Genomic DNA, 15,852 nt, shown 5'->3' on the forward strand with positions numbered 1-15,852 from the left:
TACTCCCTTCAATCACCCAGTCACCTGTTTGCCCCCGTCACCTGTGTCACCCATCCAAACACCTGTATCACCCATTAAAGTGGTATACTGACAATACCCATGGAGCTGTCACTATGGCAAACCCAAGCTCCTGCACAACACGAGTGTGTGGTGCAGGGTGAAGCCTAAGTGTGTTTGTTTTCAGGCTGAAGAGTGTGACCATGACACACAATCAGATGAGACATGAGCCTAGGCTATTTTCATCTCTAAGACTGAACATGAATTGAACTGATTTATGGAGTGTGGGAGGGCATCTGACACGCACATGCAGTGGACAGAGTGTGTAATCAAACTCATGAGGTTGGATCAGAGCGTCACACTTCCTGCAAACATTCCAGTCAACACACGCACATGCACACGCACACACACACCCACACGCGCACACACACACACGCACACACTACTCTACACACTACACACTCACACACACACACACGCACACACTACTCTACACACTACACACTCACACACGCACGCACTACTCTACATACTACACACTACACACACACACGCACACACACTACTCTACACACTACACACTACACACACACACTACACTACACACACACATACACTACACTACACACCACACACGCGCACGCGCGCACACACACACTACAATACACATTTTACATAGTCTGAATATGGGTCATGTCCGTCCGTGTGTGTCACATGCCCTCCCCCTGTGTGTGGGTGCTTGGTGCCAGGTGCCGGGTGTAGGAGCAGAGAGCAGACTGTCATGACTGTAGTGTGAGTGAGCACAGCTGAGCGCACGCGATGTCTGTGTGTGCGAGTCCGGACACAGACCGAAGACATCATCATCAGCATGAGTGTGTAAACAGGTATGCATCACATCATGAGGACATGGCTCACTATGAGGGAAATCCTTTATTTAGATCAATGTGGTTTAAAGTTCAGATCAGTGTTCAGAGAGGTTAAGAGTTGGGTTTAGGTCAATGTTGGGGAGCAGTGACTATGGTTAATCTCTCCAGAAAATAAATGGTGCTTCCTCAAGAAGCATGGAAACCACGTGTGTGTGATTTGTGGGTGGGGCTAGAGCACAGGTGGGCGGGGCTATAGCACAAGTGGGCAGGGCTGGAGCACAGGTGGGCGGGCTCTCTCAGTAGGTATGAGTGTTGGAGGAGGTTCATGATCAGAACTCACAGAGGCTGAGGAGGAGCACACAGAACACGGTAAGACTTTAAATGATCTATTATTTGTGTCTACACTGACATATTTATTTAAGCAGAGGTGTACTCCAAACTTGTACAAAGTACTGCTACTTTAAAATGAAAGTACTCTAGTAGAAGTATAACATGACTGATTTATCATTTAGGTTTGTAAATGATAAGTTGTAAGAGTTACACATGTACAGATCAGAAATGAGTTCATATTGTCAACATGAAGCTTGTACACAAGCACAACTTTTACTCAAGATACTTTAGATAATCTTTAAAATACAAAAATTTATGTCATATCAATCTCTGACCTCATTTGTTTAAAAAGTTAGGTCGATATTATAGCTCCATAAATCTTTATTTAGTCCTGGTTCAGTCCTGGTTCAGTCTTGGCTTGGTCCTGGTTTGTTCATGGTTTAAGTTCAGACGTGGCTTAGATCTTTAAATGTAAAGATTCTGTGGTGGTTCTTGGTGACCTTCAGGACAATGCCGTTGTCCACAGAGATAAGACATGATGACATAATGGGGCATGTCACTATGAGCAGAGGAGTGAGGTGACCTGCTTCAGTGACTAGGTCCACCATGAGGCTGAAGTCCACCAGTGTTTGGAGAACATCTGCTCCTCCATATTTGAGCTGGAGATAAGACTGAGCACACTCATCAATATTCCAAACATTAAAGTTCATATGACAGATTTCCATCTTGTTCTAATTCTGACTGGGTGGACAATACTCCTCACAGTTTTACATCCTGTACAGTTCTTCAGAAATATTGCACGGCAGTTAGGATTCAAATGCTCTCTGACCACCATGATATAACTGTATTTAACAAATCACAAAAAGACTGTCGCCGAGCCTTAATATTTGCTCTAATTACATCTGCTGAACTCGCTCTCTATGGAAAACACAGCGCGCAAGTTACTTAGCTTTGATTGACATGGAACGTTAAGGTCCAAATGCCAAGAATTTAGGGAGTCCCCTGCTGTTCGTGTCCAACCAGGAAGTAAAACCATGAATTTAGCCAAAATAAAACAATAGGAAATGCAGGCAGATGGTAAGTCTGTTTTAGTGAAATGAGCGTGACCTGGCATAGGTCCAGTGGCTCCATCAAAGCCAAACAGCATCTATGAAGAGTAACCGTCTGAACCAGTGGAGCACTGCCAAATCCAAAGCTGTAATGCTATAACCTATAAGAGCCCAGTACTTTTACAGTGTCTCTTGAGTGTCTTTGTGGTGGTGGGTTTGTGCTGCAGATGTACCAGATGAGTCACATACAAATCCTATATTATGCAAAACTGACACCTGTGAGTTTTAAACAATGTTCTAATGCTGCTACCTCATCCAAAACATGCCTGGAGTTGTGTTTCGTTTCATTCTCACATGTTTGAGTAATTCTACATTATTTGTCTGTCTACATCCCCAAGGGTCAGTATGCTCTGTTCCACATTGTGATGTCATGAAGTGGTAGTTTCCAAGTGAACAGCTCCTTTTACCTTTAGTTCAGTAAAGATTGGCAATTCCAGAGCTGAAATCATCCACATGATTCTACAGAAGGTGTGTGGAGTTTAAAAACACAGTGGAGCACTTCCTGTATCACCACATGACATCACAAGGTGGAAGGTGGAGTGGTTCCTGTTTGAGAGAAGAACTCAGCTTAAATGTGTGAGGTTTGTGTGTTAAACATGTGTGAATGAAGCAAAACACAACTCCAGGTGTGTTTGTGATGAGGAAAATCCATTATAACATCCATCAGAACATAGAATAATATAAAGTGAGCTGTGAGCGAGACACTTGACAGAAGCTGCAGGGTTGGCACAGCTCCTCTCTCTTATGTAACTTCATGTTTACTGTGGAACGCTTGGGTTGGGGCTGTGAAAATACTCCACTTGTTATCTCCAAATGATATGAAGTACTAGGGCTCCCTTAGGCCACTAACACAGCATCATAATGACATTCAGTTGATTACATGGTCTTATCACACTGATGTCATGTTGGATGCTTCGTTAAACAATTGATTGGTGGAGCCAGATTTGAGTCACTGTTGGACTTTAGACCTGACTGGAGAAAATAGACTTGGACCTGACCTGACTGGACAAAATAGACTTGGACCTGGACTTGGACTTGAAGGCCAGTGACTCTGGACTTGACGCTTCTCCTCAAAACAATAGGCCTACATGTCTATACTCTATACACGACTCCAGAGTATGCTGCAACTGCAAGTAGTACATGATATCACACTGTTTCTGATTACAAACATGAACATGAAGAGCTATTTTTTAAAAGAACTACCTGGAACCTGTCCCTCCACGCTTCCCTATTTGTGGCCAAGGCTTTAAAGAAGGACCATATATGCTTGACTTGAACATGTGGACCATTAACTGGAGACTTCATTGAGACTAAAACAAAGGAGTGTCTCAGTTCCACCTCTGAGTATTACCATTTCTACTATTATTACTATTACTATGACTTACTGCAAATGGTGTAGTATTCACGAGCATGAAGTACATTCTTGGATACACACTGACTATGTATGACTGACTGTAGATCTTTAGATATCTTCATGTTTCTATCTGTCCTCCTCTGAGAACATTCTCTTCTCTTCCCTGGTCCTTTTTCTTATCTTCTCAACTTTGTCAAACTTGAAATTCCAGTGTGCACCTGACTGTCTATACGGGCTCTCTTACGTAACACCATCTACCTCATCTGGCCCAATCAGGTTCATTTCACTGACGATCATTTCCTCGAAGTTGAGTTTGTTTTCATACCTGACCGTTTGGACTGCTCACCTGGAATTGGATCAGATGTCAAATTGTATGTGTCAAAAGTATCAAAAATCAGATACTAATATTATCTTGATCAAATTTTAAGCTTGATTTTGATACTGAGGAATAGACCTGTTACACAGTACTGATTGTGATACCATAATGAAAATAAAAACACAGTTTCTTTGACAACACAATGTGATTTTCAATATTAAACGGTCATAATTTCTTTTCTGCTCTCATGTGGCCTTATATGTGTGTACTGTATCTATGTCTCTTCCGTTACAGGTGAAGAATTACCTGAAGAGCTTACCTTCAAAATGACCATTGGCCAAAGGAAGTCCTCCGTGCGCAGCTCCATCAGGGCTCCCAAGTTCTTAGACAAGTCCAGTGGGTTCTATGGCCGCCTGGATGAGCCGGAGATCCCAGCAACAGGAGAAGATCTGAAGGTGGAGATCTTCAGTAGAGCTGTGGAGGAGGTGGAGACGTTTAACGAAGACGATGGCGAGATGTTACTGAGGAGGAAGCCCAGCCGGCGCAGCAGCAGGTGGAGAAGCCTGCGCAGGAAGGGAGACAAGGACGAGAGAAGGCAAGGGAGTGAGGACGAGAGGAGACAAAGCGAGGAGTGGAGACAGGGAAGCGAGGAGATCACGGAGGTCACGATCCAGGTGCAGATGCAGAGTGTAGAGAGGGAGCCAGCCGTGGTGCACTTCCCCGTACCGGAGGAGGCAGATGACAGAGTGCTGATCAGGGACAGAGCCGAGCGGGAGGAGCGGGAGCATCCGGAGGAGCAGGTGCCGGAGGAGGAGAGGCAGAGGAGGGAGCAGGAGGAGGGCATGAAGGCTCTGAAGAGGAAGAGCAGCAAAAACTACCGTAAGGTGAGATACAGCGGCATCCACACCTCTTCTTTTTACCCCCAAATGCACGTCTGCCAATGTGCAAACCTGTCCCAAAGACCTAACCCTCACCTCAGGAACTGCTCCTAATCCTAACCCCAAATAAACATGTCAAAACATAACACTAATGCAAAGAAACCACATCTGGATTTATACAGCACCTTTCATGACACCCAAAAAGAAATGCTTTACAGAGCAGTGTTCATTCACTTCACACTCGGTGGTGCTTTGGTACTACTGTAGCCACAGCTGTGCCCTGTGTGCTCACAGCCCTTTTATCTCACATTTTAAATATATTTTGGAAAGTATATACATAAGCCCGCCCTCACCCTGGCGCTAAACTTAACCATAATCTCAAAACCAGATCCTAACCTTATCCAAAACCCTGTAATTACAAACAAAATATTACTGGTTGTTTTATGTTGCACCATACCACAGAAGCAAGTCCCTAGTTTGTGAATAAACCTTTTTTCTGATTGAGACAACAAGGCTCTAACCTTAACTCTACACCAAATGAGACTTAAACTTTTACCAATATTATACAGAACTTCATACAAAACCCAGCCCTTCACTGTAACACTACAACAAAGAGTAGCTGTGTGTGTTATTACGTTACAGCTCCTATTCTAAAAATAATGTGGTAATGTAGGCATGTGGGAACAACCCTTTTTTTTTTTTTTTGTGACCATGAAACAGGCAGCACTCAGTGTCCCCTGGTCCCTAGACCACGTCTCAGAGCTGCAGTCACCTTTGGCATGTAGCTTCCTCTTTCCCTCCGTTTACTGTGAGTTAAAGTTTAACTCTTGTGGTGACTCACAGTCCTGTGTGTTTCCATGAGCACACAGAGAGCGGAGTCTCCATAGACACTATCAGAGCCTCAGCACACATCATCTGAGCAGGTCGGAGTCCAGGGCCCCGCTGTGCCCCAGGAACAGGGGTCATCACAACGTGTCACTTACACTCAATACTGATTCTGATACCACAATGATAATATAAAACACTGTTTCTTTAGACAGTACATTGTGATTTTCTACATTAAAAGGTAGAACTTTCTTTTATATTCCATGTGTTCTTACATGTGTGTAATGGTCAGTGGTGCAGTAGGTTCATAGTGTCCATGGGTGTATACTAGTCTATATGTCTTCTTCTTGATCTGATACAGATCTGATACTGATCATTCTAAAGCTGCAGGAAAGGTTCATTTCTGTCTTGTCAGTGGGACTTTTTTAGTATTTAGAGCAGGCTCTAATGAGTATCTAGTTCCAAAACTAGTTTTAGTGTGCATTCGTAGCTGATTTTTGATACTTTAAACAAGCCTACTATGGTCCCCAACCCACAGTGGATTTTTATAATAGGCAGTAAGTCACGTACAAGGGAATTTAGAATTTGAAGAATCATTTCAGCTGTGATTGAATAAATGCCAGATAGAAAAGTTGGACATGGAGATAAGCAGGTGATGGACTTTCAACTGACAACTATCATGCCCATCAATGTTTGAATAATTTTAATATAGGCTAAGTGTAAAAAGTATTTCAACAAAGCTACTTTATACTATCAGAGAAAACTATTAACTTTGCTCCAGTTTTTGTTTCATGAGGATAGGCCCAGCTCTCGAGGTCAAAATAAGTCCACTGTGTATTGTCTGCAGCGTTTTATTGTCCAGTAATCAGGAGGTGCATGTTAGCTTTACTTTGAAGGCAAAACTCCACTCTGGTCTCTGAAAGTTGTGAAAACTCATCATGGTGAATCATTAGGATGCTCTGAATACATAAGTGAGAAAGACCTTTAGACTACTGAAAACTGTTTAAAATGCACTAGTTGTGTTTTCACACTTTTAAAGACAGTGACTTTAACCAAAAGTATCTACAGTTTGACTGTAAAACAGATAATTCCACCACAGAAACCCCTCCAGCTCCATTTTAACATATGGTCCATTTAACAGCTCATACCTCCTCACACTCTTGGCCCTGTCCCATGAGCACACAGGGGACATTCCGGGCCCTTGTATCGGCTCAGATCTGTGGAATGAGGTAAGGCGCAGGATAAGGACATTCCAGCGTTCTCGTCCAATCAGCCGCTGGCCCCGCTCCCCGTGCTGTGTGCAGAAGGTGGCTGCTGCTGATAACAGAAGCAGAAGTGCATATGTCACCACGGGAACCTGGTGTGTCATGTGATCAGGTGTTCAGAGGGGAGGAGTCTAAGGTCACATGGGCTGTCCCCAACTCATTTCCCACTCATCTAGATCACAGCTGTAGTTTGTGAGAAATGTCAAATATTTAAAAATGCACCACAGCTTTTGTCCTGGTTTATGGCTCCAGCATGGATTTTGGATGATTTTCTAATTTGGACTTAATACAGTGGGATAAAACCTGTTGAAAAATATAAACAATAGTTTTACACAAACCAAGGAGTAATTTGTGACCAAAAGCTGAAAAACATGTTGAAAACTGATGACATCATGTTCAGGGGAATTCTATCCAAAAGTTTGGCACAGTTTACACAAGATACTTTTTTCTAATATTTTAAACATTGTTTCAACAAAATAAAGGTGTTTTAGTACATTTTTATTTGTCAGATAATCATTTCTGTGTACATTAGAGGAGTGGCTATGTAGCAGTTATGGAATCAAAACCAGGCAGTAAAATTTGAAACCTAAAATATGGCCAAACTGGGATTTAAAACATTTTTTTATTTGTAGTAAAATCTTACATGTCTTGTTAGAATGAGCACCATGTAACGTTCTTGCAGTAAGGTCTCTCACTGTCTTTATGTTATTAGGTTCTTTTTGCAGACCAAGAGTTTGTTTTCATACCTGACTGTTTTCCCTGCGCTCTTCCTCAGAGTCACGTGATGTGACTGTGACGTGTTCGCTCAGGTGATTTATACAAAATACGTAAATGTGCCCACGGGACTATAAACCGGGATGAGGGTCTTTTTTACTCTCACACCCCCTGGGATACTGTCCTGAGGAAGTGGGACTGCAGGTGGTGCTGTCGTCCTGCCTCCACCAGTAGGAAGACAGCACCAAAACCTGTTTAAATCAGCTCAGCGACACGACACAGCAACATCACATGACTCTGAGGAAGAGCAGGGAGCAGAACAAACTGTCAGGGATGAAAACAAACTCTTGGTCTGAAAATCTTTATCTAGATATTTTCCAGAGTATGGCAACACTGGAAATACATGCGTTCTTGTACAGGCTTGCCTCTCCACAGATCAGACCTGTAATTCACAGCACTTGCTGGTCTCCATGGTTAGTTACTTAAGTTTAATCAATGCCATATTATGGTCCAAAGTTCTTCCTCACTTACCTTATGCATTTTAAGCATCCTAATTATTCACCAGATGAGTTTAGAAGTGCTTTTCACAACTCTCATGGAGGAGTTTTGCCAACAACTAGCATGCTAACGTGCACTTCCTGATTATCCGACAGTAAAATGATTTCAAACTAGATGCAGACAGCACACTCAAAAGAGTATCTAGACTGGACAGTAGTTTTAGTACGGATGATAAGACGATTTTGACCCGCACAGCTGACCCACACTTCTAACCTGCTTGTGTGTTGTGTGTGTTGTGTGTGTTCAGGCTTTGGACCGAGCGTTCCGTCGCGGCTGGGAGGCCTTCATCACTAACCTGTACAGTGTCACCATCACTTCCTCCTCTGACCCCTCCCCTTCCCCCTCCGACTCCTCCCCCTCCTCCCCCTTACCCAAGAAGAGGCAGCACAGCAGCAGGATCCTGGCGGAGATGCACTGACCCGGGCAGCGGTCAGGACGGGTCTCTCGGGGTCATGAAGTCCTCTGTAAACCACGTCCCCGATGAAGAAGACTAAACCCAGAGACAGAGGGCAGGAGAGGAGGGGGGGATACAGTGACGTCTAGTGGCCTGGAGGATGGACTGAGTGTCGCTCCTTTGACTTTATGAGAATTCTTTGTTAAATGAGTTTATTATGTCATCTATTTCCATCTAAATATTTTATGTTAAATGAAAGCAAACATTTGATGTAGGCTAACTTAAAGGGCTCATATTACACTATTTTCTTGTCTGTTGTCTACGTGTCAGTGGTCTTATGGATGAACTTAAAGGTTCTATGTTACACAAAATTGACTCACACAGGTGAATGAAACAAAACACAACTCCAAGTCTGTTTGTGATGAGAAAACCACATTATAACATAGATCAGAAAAGAGTGTAAAAAGGGCCCTTTAAAGTGGAGTCCCGGTTCATGTTTGGCGTGCTGTTGGACACGATGAAGCTTCTGCTGATGTGACCTGGCACACACAAATGCTGACCAGAATGTCATCATCTGTGACTATGTATGAATCAACCAATCAGATCGTCCCGTGACTGTCTTATCGAATCAGATTGTCCCGTACGGTGACAGTAGGAAGAGCTGCAGCTGGACTCTGCAGTCTGATCACTTTGTATGATGATATATGTTAATAATCTATCATTATTTATATGAACCATGTTCTAATCTGTCTGTGTGTGAGTCAGAGTGTCTCACAAGTATTTGTATTTAAATTATTTTGTCCATTCATAAGAACAGAAGCAGTTTTATGAATAAATGATGTATTTTAATAAAAGTGTGTTTGATGTATTAATTGGAATTCTTTAAAAATGTTTGATCCTAATCGATACTAAAAATATTATGGGAACTGGATACCGGAAATTAACCCTTTAATAGCTTTAGAATGATCTTGAGCTATATCAGAAAAAGTATGAGAGCACATAGACTAGTATACGCCCATGGATCACTATGGAACCTACGATGATTAATTAAAATGATTAAGAAACACACACAGAGCAAATGCCTTGGTTCATTATATCAAATAATTTCATACCATTATCCACTGTTTCTTACACAGGCTTCTGCTTTTGTCAGAGTGTTCAAACTGCATTTGAGTTGCTCTCATCTACATGGACCCAATGCCACTGAAATTATTTAACAAATTATCATTGGCATTTTCAGAACTTGTATTGTACTGGTCAGACTGACAAACTGAGCTGGAGACATTTGTCAGAGTGAGGGACATCATGGACAGACTATAGAGGGACAGATAATACTCCCTACAACTGTACAACAACTCACCCACTGCACCAGACTATAGAGGGACAGATAATACTCCCTACAACTGTACAACAACTCACCCACTGCACCAGACTATAGAGGGACAGATAATACTCCCTACAACTGTACAACAACTCACCCACTGCACCAGACTATACAGGGACAGATAATACTCCCTACAACTGTACAACAACTCACCCACTGCACCAGACTATAGAGAGACAGAGGAGCTCATTCTCCAAAAGACTCCTACAGCTACAGGATTACATTCATACTATAATACTCCCTACAGCTGTACAACAACTCACTCTTATGTAACAGATAATACTCCCTACAACTGCACAACACACCTTTATGCAGTGGATAACCCTATGTCCTGTCAATCATCAGATCATCTTTGTACTGTTTTCTTATGCAGTCGTATTTATATCACTATATTTCTATTTTTTACTTTACTTGTACATTTACATTTATATAGTTATGCCTAAGATATATGCTGAGATAGACATTGGCAAAATACAGCCCATGTGTGCTTAGAACAAACACTTTTTGCAATGCAAAAAGTAGTGCACAGTGATGCCATGCCTGTCATGTTCTACATATTTTTCCAACTTTTTTTATTTTTATTTTTTTTTTAACAAAATGCTTCTTGCTTCATGTAAAACTAAGTTTTATATTTACAAAGGTATAGGGTGACCAGAATTTCAAAATAAAAAACTGGGACACTCTTGTCCCAGTTTTATACAAGAAATGTCTGTGTCTCTATTTTTGACCAGTTTGATACCAGTCAACAGTGAAGAGAGGCATACATTGTCATTTGTTCTGGTAAAATACAGAAAAGCTGCATAAAAATGACAAAAACACAAATAAAACATGACTATACTGACCCAAAGAGTGCATAACCATTTTCACAATTTTCACAATTTTCTTATTACCGACTATCCCAAACCAAATTAGAGTGGTTTTGAATAAATCTGCTGGGACAGGGGACAGGACTCAAAACTGGGACTGTCCTGGGGAAATAGGGACATCTGGTCACCCTAAACGGGAATTATCCTGCCAAAGTAAATCAAAATTAGGTAAGAAAAAGGCACTGGACTAAACTGATTGAATGCTGCCACCTTGTGTGTGAGCGATGCCAGAGCAGGTCTGACTTTTACTTAAACTCACTAAACTTCACTAAGCCCGATGTTCTGCTTATTTACATGAACACAAACGGTCTGTGTCTGCATCACCACAGTCAGTGCAGTAGCGGGGACAAGTCACGTGGTGTGTCAGGAACTATGTATTCGGCTCTTTTGAACAGTTCCTTCATGTGAACAGTTGAAACCGGATCTCATTTTAATTAATTTATTTATTTATTAGCTTGTATGCATTGTTTACACTCGTAAAAGTGAATCAACACAAGAATCAGCAAAGAAGCAGAGCAGGCAACACGACTGGGAGATTTGTGCATAAAGAAAAAAAAGATCTGACATCATATCATAATAACAGTTCATTATTATTATTATTATTATTATTATTATTATTATTATTATTATTATTATTAGGCCTTGGTCGTGTCTTTCTGTGATTAGTTTGTAGATAAAAATTGTAATTAGCTACATTAGCTTCTATAAAAATGAACATAAAAAGAGACACACTGCTGAACGGCTCTTTGAATTTAACCCATCCAAAAGATTCGGCTCCCATAAAAGAGCCGACAGTCTGGGCGGGGCTTAAAGCGGAAAATAAAAGCCCGCGTGCGCCTCTCTTCTTTCCACTTCCTCCCTGTTTGTGCTAGAGGTAAGACGTAATAATTATTTCACTTTTAAATGTTTCTAACCGTTTTTATTCAGCTGTGCGCTTCCAAACAGCTTTTTAACCTTAAGACAAAACAGCCTCTGCAGGCTTGAGCCATATTGTTCAAAATAACTAGAGCTGGTTCTCTTGAACGCAAGGACCAGGATGAGGCAGCCGCCATTGCCACTCGCTCTTAACAATCGAATCCTTTTCCATCCTGCTCAGAAACACTACGCCTCTGCATCTAAAGATATCCACAGAGCTTTTTAATATTTGTTTCATAATTGTAAGGTAATATGTGTTAAAAGCGCGATATGTTTGAGGGCACGTTGCCACCTTTGCTGCCGAGGCCTGTTAGGCGCAGTGTCTTGGCGTGATGATACTTTTCACAGACCTGTACTGAACACTGTGATTGCAATTTTACATTTCTGACCCGAGACACTGACACAGCCCCGCGGTTCCGTACTCTCGTCCCACACGTGTTCTGTAACCTGGTGTGTGCTTCTCTTGCAGGGAACAGGAAGCTGAAACCATGCTGGATCGAAGACTAATGGAGGTTGGTGACTTTTCTGCACATTTTCACAAACGCCACTGGAGGTTGCTACTGTGATGACTTTATTGAACTCTCTCACTGAACAGATTTGAGGAAAGCTCAAACCTAAGCCTGAGTAGCAGTTTTAGTTTGGACCTCACTGCTAGTTTAACACTTTTACAACAAAGTCAAGAAATTGCACTTAAGCATTTGCTTTTTTTCTTTTCTCTTTTTTTAAATCTTGTTTTAAACAATTATTTACCAGCTGCATTAAATATGCACTATAACTTTTCTGATGTAGGCCTGCCACCTGCTGGTCTCCATGGGGGATGTTGTTGCACTGAAATATTACAGTATTAAACTTGTTCATGTTATGTTAATCCAACTATAAAAGTTTATACTAGAACAGTACAAACTTCTGTAAATCTGGGATAAGTGTTTTTTTTACTATCAAATATTCTTCTAGGCAAAGCAGTAACTCACCAGGCAGCTGTTGACTCTTGGCCAGAAATGTTCCATAGTGCATTCATGTTAATACATTTTGTCTTCAGTTTCAATTGAATAAAACTAGATTGGGAAAGATGGTTGTGCACTGAAGGACTGCAGTGTTAACCCTTGGTGTCTGTGTTTCAGGTTGGCAGTGCAGCTGGTCCTCATGCTCCAGGTAAGCCTCAGCAGTGTCATGTCTGCTCTGCTCTGTGCTGTGCAGTGATGAGCCCTGAACTCTCTCTTACTGAATTGGCTTTTGAAGAAACCTCTTTACCAGATTCTGAGCAGATTCCACTCATGTCAGTTTTTCCATTTGTAATGGCTGGAAGTGTAACATGTATTTGTTTAATTTCAGGGTGCTGGAGCTCCGTTCTCCTTGGTGAGTGAGTCTGAAAACTGAGGCAGTGAAATGAACCAGATGATGATAGAACAATAGACAAGCATATATCTGACTCCAGTGATGCCTCCTCTCTCTGATTGGCCCTGTGCTGTAGCTGTATTTGTGCCTGCTGCTCTCCTCCTCTAATCAGACTTTGTGTTGTAGAGCTACGCTGTGGAGATCCAGGGATGGCCTCGTGTCACAGGTGAGTGAGGAACACACTCTGAGCATGTAGTTGTGATGATTTTCCAGAAAGGTGAAATATATATATATATATGCCTGAGTCTGCTGATGTGAACCAGTGATCTGAAAGCCCTGCACAGGTGAGCCCATGTCATTAGCCCAGGGCTTATCTCTAGTGGAACACATGACACACCTTGTTTGAAGGATTTATCTGGTTAAACTTCTATTCAAACAGTTTGAAGATAACATTTGGATGTATGGCTCACCTGTCAACATTGAGTACTGCTGTAATGTAGCTTTGGTTCTGACTTGGTGTCTGCTTACAGGGGGACTAGAGCCACATGAAGATGGACTGTCTGGATACAGATGTGGAATTTGAGGCTAAAAGGTTAGTCTTTAAAATGGGCAAATTGCTGAATGAGTCCTTTACTTTTATAAAGCCATTTCCAGTTTGAGAGGATGAATGGGCTAAGCCCATGTAGTTCTGGACGACAGTGTCTCATGGCAGTTTGTCACCAAAGCCCTGATCAAACTTGCTCTTGTGTGGCTCGACACTGGTGTGTCAGATCTTTCTCACCTCACTGTCTCTACAGGGCTTGAGTGGAGGACTCCTGGAGGTGTTCAGTGGAGGTGGTCTCCTGAGGTAAGCTCTCGTCCTGCCTGTGTCTCTTTGGGTCTGTGATGATGATACTTAGCTCACTTTGAATGCCAGTGAAACGACACGAACATCTGAGGCCTGCTCAGACTTGAGAGGTTAAGCTTGGGTGGGGAACCTAGTCTAATGTCTGTCTTTGTTTACAGGTCCTGTGTGCTGCTCAGGATCTGCTGAGGTGAGAGTCATTAAGTTAATTCCTTATTGAAGCCTCTGATGGTGATGAGAGAACATTGGAATCTCGTTCGTCTGAGTGCGTGCTGAGAAATGGAAATCTGACTTCACTTATGATGTCTGGTTAGATGCTCTGCTATGTCCGTGCCTTAACACTCTGTGTAACAGGTCTGACTGGACCAGGACTGTTGAAGATGGTCCTACAGTGGCGCTGCAGCCTCTGGACAGGTGAGCTCCTGATGCTAACTGAAGCATGTGTGTCTCTGTGCTGATGAGCGCTGCACATGTCTGAGGCCAGGTGTCAGTGCCAGACCTGAGAAGGTGAACCCACTGGTGCTGCCCTGGCTTGGGGCTGACAGCTCGTTGGGGATCCAACAGTCTGAACTGAGAGTGAACTGTGTCAAAGGGGAGGAGGTGATGCTGCTGTGGGTCACAAGACTCCTGTGTTTGCAGGTGCTCAGCTGAGGTGATGACTCGTCAGTTGGCTCCGAGGACGACCTGTGGCCCAGTCACGGAGAACCTGAAGGAAGAGGACTGGAAATGGACATCCACACTAGGTAAAAGCATTTAAGAATCCTGCTTTTGGTAGCACTAAGCACTTAAATTCAGTGTTACTGATGACCTGTTTTTACCGCCCCAGTCTGAATGTTCATGACTGATTGGTATCCCCTCTGATCCACACTGCTGCTGTGCACCTGTGCTCTAAGAACATGTCTGTGGGCCATTTTAAGCACTGTCCTTTTCTCTCTCAGGTTTGTTGTGGTGTACATTCTGAAGGCCTGTGCTGGAAACCAAGTGTTGTGTTGGTGAGTAATTGATGCAGACACAAGCGAGGATTTGGAGCTTCATTTTAAACTGACTTTATAAAGTCGGATTTAAATGTGTCAATGTGTTAAATGTAAAGGATGAGTTATATTTACCGCCCCAGTCTGAAATTTCATGACTGATTGGTATCCCCTCTGATCAGAGGAAATGCTTAAAGCATTTGTTGGGGTTCTGTTCCTCCTTTTGAACTTCTTTCCTTTTAGGTGCGCCGCTGTCCTTGTCACATGGTCTCTGCATGGTGATATCCTGATCACATGGTAAGTTTTGTTTGGATGTGATGAGTGTCAGATACCGCCCCAGTCTGAATGTTCATGACTGATTGGTATCCCCCTCTGATCTGCTCAGTTCTTTGGTTTTTGTCATTCTAACTGGGAATTTGCTTTGGTGTCATGGTGCAACATAAAATACGGATAAATGTGTGTTTCAGGTGTGAAGAGTGTCCTGCAGGCTTATGGTAAGAACATTTCCATTTAATCATGTGGAGAAGTGATGAGTCAACACTCCAATGGTCAGATTCTGATGACGGATTGGTATCCCCGCTGACCTGATCTCCACTCAAACATGTACATCCTAATGTTCCACCACACTGTTTTAATGAGCCTTTGTCTTTGCAGCCTGGAAATGCAGTTATCAGAAGTCTGGTTTGACAATTTAAATAAAAATTTGAATTAATTTGTTGCGTGTGGGTTTTTTTAATATTTTAATTCTGCTTAAATTGCCATGAGACGAGTGACAGTTTGCGGTGCACTCTTGCACTGGTCCAAAACCTGAAGCCCTTTGGATAAGTTTCAGAAAAATATTTTATAGCAGATTTTAAGATGAGGTATTTGTAGTGAGTCCAAATCTACCTGAATTAACCATTATGTACTAATTTTGGGGGGGAAAATACTT

At 42.3% G+C, this 15,852-nt stretch overlaps 1 protein-coding gene and 5 non-coding genes across 6 annotated transcripts; all 6 read left to right on the forward strand.

The window, feature by feature from the left end:
- The first annotated feature begins 1,114 nt into the window (after positions 1–1,114).
- sb:cb1058 (uncharacterized protein LOC394209 homolog) lies at positions 1,115–9,460 on the forward strand. Its single transcript, XM_020920459.2, has 3 exons — positions 1,115–1,232; positions 4,267–4,856; positions 8,460–9,460. Exons 2-3 carry the CDS (start codon positions 4,299–4,301, stop codon positions 8,628–8,630), a joined length of 729 nt encoding a protein of 242 aa, XP_020776118.1. The 5' UTR covers positions 1,115–1,232; positions 4,267–4,298; the 3' UTR covers positions 8,631–9,460.
- Positions 9,461–13,983: 4,523 nt separating this feature from the next.
- On the forward strand, positions 13,984–14,048 carry LOC129409943 (small nucleolar RNA SNORD29). The gene has a single exon (XR_008632657.1). It is a non-coding gene; the product is annotated as a small nucleolar RNA SNORD29 (small nucleolar RNA).
- A 129-nt stretch (positions 14,049–14,177) lies between these two features.
- Positions 14,178–14,246, forward strand: LOC129409944 (small nucleolar RNA SNORD30). The gene has a single exon (XR_008632658.1). It is a non-coding gene; the product is annotated as a small nucleolar RNA SNORD30 (small nucleolar RNA).
- A 497-nt stretch (positions 14,247–14,743) lies between these two features.
- LOC129409945 (small nucleolar RNA SNORD31) lies at positions 14,744–14,817 on the forward strand. Its single transcript, XR_008632659.1, has one exon. It is a non-coding gene; the product is annotated as a small nucleolar RNA SNORD31 (small nucleolar RNA).
- A 214-nt stretch (positions 14,818–15,031) lies between these two features.
- On the forward strand, positions 15,032–15,104 carry LOC129409946 (small nucleolar RNA SNORD31). The gene has a single exon (XR_008632660.1). It is a non-coding gene; the product is annotated as a small nucleolar RNA SNORD31 (small nucleolar RNA).
- A 124-nt stretch (positions 15,105–15,228) lies between these two features.
- On the forward strand, positions 15,229–15,303 carry LOC129409948 (small nucleolar RNA SNORD31). The gene has a single exon (XR_008632661.1). It is a non-coding gene; the product is annotated as a small nucleolar RNA SNORD31 (small nucleolar RNA).
- The last annotated feature ends 549 nt before the right edge of the window (positions 15,304–15,852 follow it).

The sequence above is a fragment of the Boleophthalmus pectinirostris genome, unplaced genomic scaffold, assembly GCF_026225935.1.
Source record: "Boleophthalmus pectinirostris isolate CB_2022bp ecotype Guang Dong unplaced genomic scaffold, ASM2622593v1 HiC_scaffold_20, whole genome shotgun sequence".
Lineage (NCBI taxonomy): Eukaryota > Metazoa > Chordata > Actinopteri > Gobiiformes > Gobiidae > Boleophthalmus > Boleophthalmus pectinirostris.